Consider the following 13,040-nt stretch of genomic DNA (forward strand, 5'->3'; position numbering starts at 1 on the left):
CACTCCCTCCCTCTCACCTCCCTCACTCCCTCCCTCTCACCTCCCTCACTCCCTCCCTCTCACCTCCCTCACTCCCTCCCTCTCACCTCCCTCACTCCCTCCCTCTCACCTCCCTCACTCCCTCCCTCTCACCTCCCTCACTCCCTCCCTCTCACCTCCCTCACTCCCTCCCTCTCACCTCCATCACTCCCTCCCTCTCACCTCCATCACTCCCTCCCTCTCACCTCCATCACTCCCTCCCTCTCACCTCCCTCATTCCCTCCCTCTCACCACCCTCACTCCCTCCCTCCCTCTCACCTCCCTCCCTCTCACCTCCCTTACTCTCTCCCTCTCACCTCCCTTACTCTCTCCCTCTCACCTCCCTTACTCTCTCCCTCTCACCTCCCTCATTCCCTCCCTCTCACCACCCTCACTCCCTCCCTCCCTCTCACCTCCCTCCCTCTCACCTCCCTCACTCCCTCCCTCTCACCTCCCCATCTCCCTCCCTCTCACCTCCCTCCCTTTCACCTCCCTCCCTCTCACCTCTTTTCACCTCCCTCACTCCCTCTCACCTCCCTCACTCCCTCTCACCTCCCTCACTCCCTCTCACCTCCCTCACTCCCTCTCACCTCTCTCACTCCCTCACTACCTCTCACCTCCCTCACTACCTCTCACCTCCCTCACTCCCTCTCACCTCCCTCACTCCCTCTCACCTTCCTCACTCCCTCTCACCTCCCTCTCTCTCCTTCTTTCTTCCGTTTCTCTCTTCTTTCCCATTTTTCTCTCCTCTTCACCCTTTTCCCTCCTTTCCTCTTCCCATTCTCTTCCTCCTCTCTTCCCCTAACTCTCTCACGCCCTTACTACCTCCATTGCTCGCTTCCTTCCTTTCGTTCCTTCCCCTCCTACCAAACTTCTTCGTCTAATCTCCGACCAAAATCACCTTTACCCTATGTGCTCGGACATCCAGAACTTATCTGCAGTTGGCGGACTCGAGCACGGGTCCTCGTAAAAAAAAAATCACATATCCCTTTGATTATCATTATCATTCCTATTTACTTTTCTACTTGTAATTGCTTTTGCATTCTTACAGCGTTCCTCATTTCAACTAAATCCCCCCTTTCCTCTGTTCCTTCCCTATTTTTCGTCCTTTTTCCTCATATTTTATTCTTATTTTTTTCATTTTACCTTCAAACATTCCATTCTATATACAAAGAGATTCGACATAAAATAAATTCCTTTACACTCTTTATTCAGCTACTCAATTAAATAAATCTTAAAATTCTTCTTTGTGTTATACTTAAGTACGAACCTGAAGAGATTAAAAAACAATAATAATTTGTTGCAAGGGGAGGAGTTTGTATTACAAGAGGATTGGGCGGACTCTAGAGGAAAGAATAGTGATTCTCAAAGTGTGTGTCGCGGAACAGTGGTGTTTCTTAAAATGTGTGCCATCGCACACTGGGCTGCTACAGTGCCACAGACCGTGCCACGTGCCTAGATATCACACAATATGGTCATGAATTTTGTCCTAGCTAGATCGTCTCAATCAAAGCACATTTTTTAAGAATCTGTTTTCACATGTCTGTCTAAAATAAATATATAAATAAACTCGTAAATAGTTACTTTTATCTTAATAAAGGCACTCATAACAAAAATCCGTTTGTACATGTCATCTATAACTAACGAATATATAAAACTTATAGATAGATACTTTTATCAAAAGACAGCCATAACAAAAACCCGTTTGCAGAAGTCTATCTATGATAAATAAGTAAACGAACAAAAGCACTTTTATCTATTTATCCTTTTTCGGGAGGGTATCCTTTAGAGCAGTGGTTCTTAACCTGTGGGGAATTCCCCACTGGTGGGGAACGGCGGAGTTGCCAAGTGGGGAATGTGATAACTGTTAGTTAAAAATCTAATATATGCAAACAAAATTTAAGGGCCGTAAAATGGCACAAAAAAGCAAAGCGTATATTTACGTAATAAAACTGCCTTGGGTTAAAATCGAATTTGTCAAAGACCGATGCTGTGGTGGGAAATGGAGAGTTGGCTCACTAAAAAGTGGGGAATTGGAGAAAAAAGGTTAAGAACCCCTGCTTTAGAGGATACAATAAAAGCAGCCAAAACTCCGTTGCTTCCAAAGGGTTACTAAGGAATATGAACAAAATGGCCTGGCGGCATTCAGAATACACAGGAAAGTATCGTTGTGCAAGGAAGGGAGTTAAGCTCGTCTCCACGACCTCTCCCATTCGCCATGGTCAAGAAACCGTTTAATCTAACCCATTGGAGACATGTTGGAGTAAAGGATAATCCACGTACTGACTGTGGCGACCGCCATGATCTCTTGAGGGACCAAATGGCCAGAGGATTCTCGTGTTTGCATTTCGGCTCTCGTCAGATGATTTTATTTAGTCGGGAAAATCTCGCTCTTTATCCAACGGGTAAATCTCATACGGGGAATCTGTTTGCGAGTGTGATACGAGCACATTCATAATCATACTCACACTCATGCTCACTCACTCATATTCACTCACACACTCGCACAATATAAACAAAACCACCGTACTAACAGGAAAAATCATCTTCTTACGTTCTTTAATCCATCATTTTTACTCTGGGTCAGCCCTAACCCGAGTTTAGGCTTATAGGATCACCGGTACAGTATGTAACGATGCTGTTATCAGGTTAAAAAAGTGAATATAGTCCAAAGGTAATGTGATAAAAAATGGCGTTCAGACGATTTTACGTCAAAATGTCACGACGTCACGTAATGACCATGACGTCACGTAACTTTCATGGCGTTACGTTACGGTGACATCATACCTCAAGTCACGTCATATCGCATCACGTAATATTATATACAGTAACATCACATTATGTCACATTACATAGCATCACATCTTGTCACATCACTTAACATCACATCGTATCACGTCATGTCATATATCACATCACAACATCACGACACATTGCATAACATCACGACACATCACATCACACCACGTCACATTACAGCACATAACACTACGTCGCATCATGTCACATAGCATCACGCCACATTACGTCACATCACATCACGTGTCCGGAACATCACTGCACACAATTGCTCACCTTCATTCTTCCGTAATCTTGTTTTAGTCAAACACACAAGAAAAAAAAGTGAATTTATACATACCTCTTCCTTACAACTTTTTGGCTAACGAGAAAAGTTTCTTAATCACTTTTTTTTTTCTCACGTTGCTGGGTCACATGATGAGCTAGAAACTAACTTCGGTAGCATTTATGGTACGAAGTATCTTAGATTTGATTAATTGAGTGAAGTCAACCATTATATACTTGTAGAATGATGAGATCCAAATATACGGTTCGTTTTGTATCTGTGTAAAGGTTATTGATTCTATGCATGTGTGTGTGTATGTGTGCATATGTGTGTGTATGTATAGATTAATGTATTGATGAAAACTCCCGCCCCCTCTCTCTCTCCCCATACTCCTCGCCCCACACCACATGGACGAGATATTAAAAGAAAATAATAATAATGTATCTCATCCACCCTAGATTGGAGTAAGAAGAAATGGTGTTGTCTCTGCATATGGGGACGAATATCAAACAAGCCATGAAATTGGTTCCTAGTCTTGCACTGGGCAGAGCGGTAGCACACAGGAAATTTTGTCGAACTTATGAGAAGGTGAGCAGGTGGTCGTGAGTTCGATTCCCGGGACCCGCTGCGTGCTTCTTGCGTTGGGCCCCGACAGACCTGGCCAGGCGGGGAGGTGACCCAAATATCGACCTAAAAAAAAAAAAATAATAATAATGATAATAATAATAATAATAATAATTAATAATTAATAATAATAATAATAATAATAAATAAATAAAAAGTCTGACAGGGCTTATAATACCAGGGTTTCTCACTTCCCACTTCATGGGAGTAGCATAGCGAGTCTTGCAGATAAGGCCTACCACCATTGAACGAGAGAAGAGTAAGGGGTAATTTGACAGTAGTGTACAGAATATCACAGGAAACAGATAAATTTGTAATAGGAAACTTCATAGTCTGGAACGGGAGGTCGTGGGAACAAAATAGAAAAGAAAAATGTCAAACGAAAGCCAAGAAAAACAGTTACAAGTAAATCCACAAGTGATATCAAAGCTAGGAATGACTGCTGGAGTAAAAGAGACGGGATCTCACGTGTACAATTCCTTTTATGTATATTACAGTAATACAAATGCAATCAGGTAACAACGCACAAACACGCGCACACACAAATTCGAGCACACACAAACACGCGGACACAAATTCGCGCACACAAACTCGCATACACACAACCACAACCCCCCCCCCACACGCACACGCACACACAAAACTACCCATACTCACACATTTATCTATGCAATATTTGTCCAGAAATCTCAACATGTTTTACAATAATCATAATCCTACAATTATCTAATGGAGTATTCTCTACTGATGTACATATTTCTCTTCATATACGAATTGTTGAACTGATTTCAAATCAGCCTAAGTACCCTCTTTGTTTGTTTTTCCACAGTGTTCTCATACTGACATTTATTATTAGTCGTATACATATATACATAAATATATACATACATACACACACATACATACACATACGTACACACACATACACGTACACACACACACACACACGTACACACACACGCACACACGTACACACACACACACACGTACACACACACACACACGTACACACACACACACACACACACACAATTATATATATATATATATATAATATATACATACGTGCATGCATACATACATACATACATACCGTTCATGTACGTGATTTGAATACGAGAAATATTGGTACTTAAGGGCATAACGCTTCCAGTGACGTTCGACTGTCATGATCAGGCACAGATAAGTTACTTAGATTTTTTTTTCCTCTATTTTGATTCTAATTCGTCGATCTTCGTTTGTTGTTCCGAAAAAAGACTCGTTTTATTACAATGGTGTTGAAAAATGTCAAAAGACGTGGGTAACTCGTCAAAATAAAGCAAGCATTCATGGCGTCCCAAATTAAATATTTTCAAAATTCTTTTAGTAAATGTTGATGATACGAGAGAGGATATAGATATACAAATAATAAAATATTTAAGATGATGATATAAACTGGTTAATAATATCGATAATTTATATTTGCTTATAAATTTCAAAGAAGAACTGTTAAGAAATCATGATATCTTTATTTGGTTATACATTTCAAAGAAAATATATATATACTTTTGATTGGATATGCTAATGATTTTTGTTTTCTCTAACATCAAACGATTTTTAGCAATTGAAAGAGTTTTGTCTCAAATGGTTAAAAGATTAAAGAGAATTCAGGTGTATATTGATGAAACACGTATTTATCCATTACCTGTTACAACCAAACGACGCGGTCAATGTTGAAATAAAATAAAGATTGTAATTAATCATTCCGTCCGAGTATTTGTAAATGAATACAGGTTCTAGATAGATTTATTTATGTAGTCATTGTCCACAGAATCCCCTGCCTCTTTTTTTTGTTTTTTGTTTTGACAAGATGCAACCAAACAAAACAATATGAAACGTATTAAGTAGACTGTTTACACCCTTGGGGACACACGAACACTTCAGAAGTCATCGCTCGCTTTCCTCTTCCGTCGAGTGGTTCACTCTATGAAGTCGATGCTTCGGAAGGCCAACTCAGTTCGTCAGTAAAACTTCGACATCACAGACGAGCCCGACTTCATGTTCGGCTTTCCGTCAACAGGCAGTGATTTTTTTTCCTTTGGGGGGAAGGGAGGGAGGTGCGCCCCCCCTCCGCCCCCCTCTTCATAAAGCAACTACCATCTGCTGAGCCGTTTCACCGAAAACGCAAACGGAGTTCAAAGCTTCTCGCTTGTTGACGGAATTTGAAGTGAAAAGACAAAGACAAACGCAAGGGCAATAGCAAAGACAAAAGCAAAAGCAGAGGCAGAGAAAGAAAAAAGACAGGCAGAGAGGAAGAGAGAGAGAGAGAGAGAGAGAGAGAGAGAGAGAGAGAGAGAGAGAGAGAGAGAGAGAGAGAGAGAGAGAGAGAGAGAGAGAGAGAGAGAGAAATACAGAGGGAGGGAGGGAGAGAGAGGAGAGAGAGAGAGAGAGAGAGAGAGAGAGAGAGAGAGAGAGAGAGAGAGAAAGAGGAGAGAGAGGAGAGAGAGAGGAGAGAGAGAGGAGAGAGAGAGGAGAGAAAGAGGAGAGAGAGAGGAGAGAAAGAGGAGAGAGAGGGGAGAGAGAGGAGAGAGAGAGGAGAGAGAGAGGAGAGAAAGAGAAAGAGAGAAAGAGAGAAAGAGGGAAAAAGAGGGAAGAGGAAAATGAGGGAAGAGGAAAAAGAGGGAAGAGGAAAAAGAGGGAAGGAAAAAGAGGGAAGAAAAAAGAGGGAAGAGGAAAAAGAGGGAAGAGAAAAAAGAGGGAAGAGAAAAAAGAGGGAAGAGGAAAATGAGGGAAGAGGAAAAAGAGGGAAGAAAAAAGAGGGAAGAGGAAAAAGAGGGAAGAGAAAAAAGAGGGAAGAGAAAAAAAAGGGAAGAGGAAAATGAGGGAAGAGGAAAAAGAGGGAAGAAAAAAGAGGGAAGAGGAAAAAGAGGGAAGAGGGAAAGAAAAAGAGGGAAAGAAAAAGAGCGAAAGAAAGAGAGAAAGAGATAGAGAAATTTATTTTTGTTCCTTTTTTTTTTCGTACAAGGGTTTGTATTTCGTAGAGCCCATATGTTTTATAGTATTTTCTTTTTCTTTTCTTTTTTCCAGGTCCAGTTTCTCAAAGTCTTAGCTGTATCACTCTTATTTTGCTGTTATGACATAAGGGACTTTTAATTGCAATTATTTTTACCAATCAGCTAACAAAAGCCACACTAAGTTTCTTTTATCATTAATCGATTAAATCAAGACGGCATTTGAAGTGCTCTGCATAGTTCGGCGGTTAGTTAACTGTAGTTTACCAACGCTTCTATCGGCGTGGCATATAAAATGATCTTTGGATTAGGCGAGGACCTAATTTCAGAATTATATAATATAATTATATATATATATATATATATATATATATATATATATACATAATATACATATATACATACATACATACATACATACATACATACATACATACATACGAGTGGAAAGAGTGGCGAGGTAAAAAAAAAAAAAAAAAATAGGAGTTTTATTACTAACGTTTCGTCCTTAAAAGGACTTTCTCAAACTATACGCTAAGAAAAATATTCACAGCTTATATACTTCACTTTCCTTACCCGGTTCCTCCCCGATCTCCGTCCTTCCTTCGCTCCACTTCACCTCGAACAAAGTCACTAGTCAACTTTGATAATCTAATAAATATTTCTCTACGATTATTGCAAGGCTTTGAAGCGATGTACGCTGCTTCGATTATTTTTCTTTATCGTTTTCTTAGTCTTTTGTGGAGGACCTCTATTTTCCCAATCAGGAAGATGGCCAAAATTGTCTATACGTACCACTAGAGAATTTGATGTTTGGTGGGCTTTTACGTTATTCTTGTGTTCATATAGCCTTTTATTATTCCTCTGCCAGTTTCCCCAAATTAACTGATGGGGATAAATTAAACATGCTCAATGGAATAGGAAAGGACACAGTTCACTATGGAACAAGAGGAGAATGACAAATTGGCCTTCCTAGACACGGTAATATAAAAAAAGGGAACAAGACTGCTTTCTCAGAACACAGAAAAGACACAAAAACGACATTATTCACTACTACTCTGCTCACCATACAATAATTAAAAGCGGGGTGGTAATAGATGCATACAAGGTATGCAGTGAGGAATTTCTCCAAGGTGAAACAGAATACATTTTTGACGTATTTAGGAAACCGTGTTATCCACAAGGACTTTTACATAGACTGAAGGGAAAGGCTTTAAGAATAACAAAAAGAACCAAAGAAGGCCAAATATGTGAAAACAAAGATGACAGCGGAGGCTTTTTGTCCGTCCCCAACTCCAAACAAGCTGATGAAATCGTACAGTTGCTCACCAAGGCAAGGTTAATAAATGCATATGGCACAGGGACCAGAATAAATTAAATGATAAAAAACAAAAACAAAAATGAGTACTATATAGGAGCTGAGGACAGCCTGGTTTATAAAGTTTCTTGCAAAAGCTGTCCCGTCATTTATTTTGGGGAAACTGGCGGAGGAATAAAAAACGGCTATATGAACACAAGAATGACGTAAAAGCCCCACCGGACATCAAATTCACTAGTGGTTCATATTGACAATTTTGGCCACCTTCCTGACTTGGAGAATACAGAGGTACTCCACAAAGGACTAAGAAAACGAGAAAGAAAAATAATCGAAGCAGCGTACATCGTTTCAAAGCCTTGCAATAACCATAGGGAAGGATTTATTAAATTATCAAAGTTGACTAGCGACTTTGTTCGAGGTGAAGCGGAGCGATGTAAGGACGGAGATTGGGGAGGAACGGCGTAAGCAAAGTGAAATATAAAAGCTGTGAATATTTTTCTTAGTGTATACTCTGAGGAAGTACTATCAAGGACGGAACGTTAGTAATAAAACTCCTACTTTTTCTGGCGTTTACCTCACCACCCTTTCCACTCATTCTGTCATACATATTTCAACACACACACACACATACGCACGCACACACACGCACACACACACACACACACACATATATATTATATATATATATAATTGTTTTGGGGGGCGAGGTAGGACAGCGGATAGCTATGAACCGTATTTACCAGCGCTTCTATCTTCTTGGAAAATCTCGCCGCAGTATAACTTGGCGAATATGATAGCCATTTTTGAATTAGTTGAGGCCCAAATTTCAGAATCATTTTATTTCTGTTTTTTTCATTATCATTATTTTATGTACTCTTTTTTTTAGGGTGATCCCTTTATAAACACCATGCAACTTTGTTTACTTTGTATTTGTTCATCTGTTAATTCGTCTTTCATTGATTAATTTTCTATAATTCATCTATCTTATTTCTCGTTTCTTATATATGTTATTGATTTTTGTTTTTTTGGTAATCATTTATTCATTTCCTATCATTCATCTATTATAATTTGTTTCTTTTAGTCTACCTATTTATATATCATTTATTTTTTTATTTAGCAACCGTAAGGAGGCAAATAAGATTACATACTCCACCTTCTCCAGCTTCCTTTCTTTTAAGACACCCACCCCATGTGCATCCCAATTCAGTTGTCATTTTCCTTCTTCAGTGTCCATATTTTTCATTGGAAGTATGACAAGAGAAAAAAAAATCTACGCTGCAAATAGGACGGTAAATAACATCCGACGAGATTCGACACGCAAATTCAACATCATTTTTCGTTATTGGCAGATTTCCGTTTTGCTTTCGTTTCACCTCATTATCAAGCTTTCACTTCTTTTTCAAGAATAAAACAGTAACCCATTGTGATGGATTATTTAGTAAAGGACCTCCACCAGAAGCTCGAAGAGCTAAAGCTGGAATACTATGAATTTGAACAAAAGTAGATAAGCATGAAAATTAACGCCGAGATAAGAGAAAATATAAACAGCCTTTTTAATGATATTATAGACCAACACAGAAGTTCAACCGTCCGAGCAAACCAGAGAAAATTGACTAATCTTAAAAGAGACAACATCAAATACCCACGTCCCACCAAAAGGTATTTGAACTTGACCAATAAGACACTAACCCAACAGCAAGAAGAAATACTTAATATGGGACTGAACTGTCACATACTATCCAAACCAAAGACATTCCAAAAAAAGAATCGAGTGCGAGCTACTCCTTGACGATGTAGAAGAACTTGTAGAAAGAGGAGAAATTACCATGGAACCAACGTTCAAGCATGAAGTCATAGCCGAAGCTGGCAAATCAAGAGGAAACTACAGAGGCAGCATAATAGACCAAAAACACATCCGGTTGGCAAAATATCTAGTATCTGATACTGAAATCACCATTAGGAAAGCTGACAAAACAGCCTCCTACGTCCTCATGGACACTGCCGAATACCTCAACAAAATAGATACAATCCTTAGCGACACCAGCAAATTCAAAAGAATCACAAAAGATCCCACTGAATCACTAAAGAGGAAAATCAACAAAGTAATTTCAACTAACAATGCTGCAAGTGATTCAGTCAAGTTTAATAAGCTTACTGGTGTTTATAGTATGGGTTATTGCTATGGCAACGTCAAGACTCAAACCTGGAAACGAATTAAGACCAATAATATCACAAATTCCGACACCAACTTAAAACATTGCCAAGAAATTGTGTACCCTGCTATCCCCTTACATTCCCGATATCTATAGCCTCCAAGCTTCTTCAGATTTTCTTGATATTCTGAAGTCCAACAATGCTAAAGGAGTTGTCGCATTGCTTGATGTTGAATTCCTCTTTATCAACGTCCCTGTAGACCGCACTACTACATTACTGATAGAATATACCACAATGAAGCCAACCCGAACCTTAACATCCCTGAACAAGTGCTCCGCAAACTACTAGTGTGTTGCACCAAAAAATCCCCTTTCATCTGCCCACAAGGAAACAAATATTACCAAATTGACGGCGTTGCTATGGGCTCTCCATTAGGTGTTCTAATGGCCAATTTCTTTATGGGCTGCGTGGAGGAAGAAGTTTTTAAGGCCACTAAGAAACCAGACATATACTGCCGAATTGTAGATGACATATTCATCAAGGCCAAGACTAGAGCAGAAGTAGAACCATTCAAATTTTATGAAATATGTGCTTTAGGTTTTGGTCTTAGTTTCGCAGTCACTCAGGGAGTTGATTTTGTTAATGTTGACAAAGGGTTTTGGAATTTAGAAACATTTTGTGACATTCCGATGCCTCTTTCAGCCCCTCTTTTGACTGGAATCTGGTTCCCTTGAGGCTATCTTTCATGCGTGGGAACAGGAAGAAGTCGCAAGGGGCTAGGTCAGGGCGGTAGGGTGGGTGTTGTACAGCTTTCATTCCCCTGTCGGCCATCCAGGTGATCACGAGCGTTGAATTGTGGCATGGGGCACTGTCCTGATGAAACCACCACTGACCACTCCTCCACTTCTGAGGCTTCTTCTTCATCATCTTCTCCCTGAACCTTTTTAGAACAGTAAGGTAATATTCCTTATTGACGGTTTGACCCTGAGGGACCCATTTAACGTGAATGAGCCCCTGAGAGTCAAAGAAAAGAATGACCATGTCCTTCTCTTGCGACCTGCTCATCTTTGCTTTTTTGGGTCTGGGGGAGGTTGCGTGCTTCCACTGAGCACTCTAAAGTTTGCTCTCAGGGTCGTAGATGAACACCCGACTCTCGTCGCAAGTCACTACTTTATTCAGGAAACCTGAATCAGCCTCTATCATTTCGAGAATATCAGTGCAACATTCCGCACGAAACCGCCTCTAGTCGTCCGATAGGATCTTTGGCACGAGCTTGGCACAGACTTTGCAAAGCTTCAGATCTTCAGTCAGAACTGTCTCTACTGTGCCAATACTAATACCAACAGCTTCAGATATCATCCTCACAGATATTCGACGGTCTTGCATCACTAACCTTTGCACTTCCTCAATGTTTTCCTCCTTGCGTGCACTTTTCGGTGCTCCAGATCTAGGTTCATCCTCAACATGTTCATTTCCTTCAGAATATCTGTTAAAGCACCGATAGAAACTTGCTTGGCTCATCTGTTTATCCCCATAGGCCTCCTTTAAAATTCTATAAGCTTCTTGTTTGGTTTTCTTAAGTTTAACACAAAATTTTATGATGTGACATTGCTCCATGTTTCCTTGCATCTTGACAAGTGTTCACGAATCGGCAAACCGAATTAGACTGGTTCTACCACGTTCACCACTGCACTAAGACTTACAAATATAGAAAGTTGCCACTTAGTCATTTTATCTTCAACTTCCTTCTTTCCCAAACCTTCCCAAACTCTGTCACTACCCTCCTCAATCCCTTCTCTGATCCTGCTACAAGCGCATTGTCGTCAGCAAACAACAACTGGCTTATCTCCTACTTTTCTTTAATCATCTTCCATCCCTGACCCACTACCCTTGCATTCACCTCTCGCACCACCCCATCCATGTGTAAACTGAATAGCCAGGGCGACATAACATCCCTGACGAAGTCCCACCTTTACCTCAAACCACTCATTCTCTCCATTTATTATCCTAACAAACTCTACTACTCTCGTTAAAACTATTGACTGCTCTTAACAGCTTTCCTATCATATATGTGCAAACCTCTCAAAGTGCTTTCCTCTCCACCCTATCATAAGCCTTTTCCAGATCAATAAAAGCCCAAAATACATACATACTTTTTTATAGGTTTCTCACATATCTGTCCTACCACAAAAATCTGATCTACACAACCCCTATCTGTCCTAAGACCACACTGATCCTCACCAATTACTCCCTCTGTTCCTCTCCTAATCCTCTCAATCAAGACCCTCCCATAAGCCTTCGCAACTACACTTATGAAGCTGATCCCTCTGAAACTACTACACTCACACTTGTCCCCTTTTCCCTTGTAAAGTGGAACTATACAGGCACTCCTCCAGTCCTCCGGCACTCTATCCTTTCTTAAAAAACATTAAATAACCTCAACAGCCACTCCACCATCACTCTACCTGTTTTTTCAGACATTCTGCATGGCACCCATCCAACCCAGGTGCCTAACCTGCTCTCATTATCTTAACAGCTGCTTTCACTTCATCTTTCCCTATTTCTCCTCCTTTCTCACTCATCACGGTCCTTTTCTTAGCGCTTACCACTGCAACTACCTTTCCCTCCCTATCCTTCTTCACATTTAGCAGCTCCCTAAAATACTCTGTCCACCATCTTCTCATTGCCTTCTCTCCCATTATCAATTCTCCATCTACGCCTTTTACCTTTTCTTTTGTACTTGATTCGCCTTCTCTTCCTCTTTTAATTCCTTCCCAAAACATCTTTTTATTACTTTCAAAATATTCTGTCATACCCTTACCCCATTTCACATCTTTGCTCTCATCTCTTTACTTTGTACCTCTCATATGAT

General features: G+C 40.3%; 1 protein-coding gene across 1 annotated transcript in view; it reads left to right on the top strand.

Moving 5' to 3' along the window:
• The first annotated feature begins 9,524 nt into the window (after positions 1 to 9,524).
• LOC143028910 (uncharacterized) overlaps positions 9,525 to 13,040 on the top strand; it is an 11,533-nt gene continuing 8,017 nt past the window's right edge. Inside the window, exons 1-3 of the mRNA XM_076191263.1 lie at positions 9,525 to 9,673; positions 9,765 to 10,286; positions 10,428 to 10,728. Coding sequence (XP_076047378.1) covers positions 9,525 to 9,673; positions 9,765 to 10,286; positions 10,428 to 10,728 — 972 coding nt within the window. The remainder of the gene's footprint in view (positions 9,674 to 9,764; positions 10,287 to 10,427; positions 10,729 to 13,040) is intronic.

This window comes from Oratosquilla oratoria, chromosome 1 (assembly GCF_046742065.1).
Source record: "Oratosquilla oratoria isolate Oo_2021 chromosome 1, ASM4674206v1, whole genome shotgun sequence".
NCBI lineage: Eukaryota > Metazoa > Arthropoda > Malacostraca > Stomatopoda > Squillidae > Oratosquilla > Oratosquilla oratoria.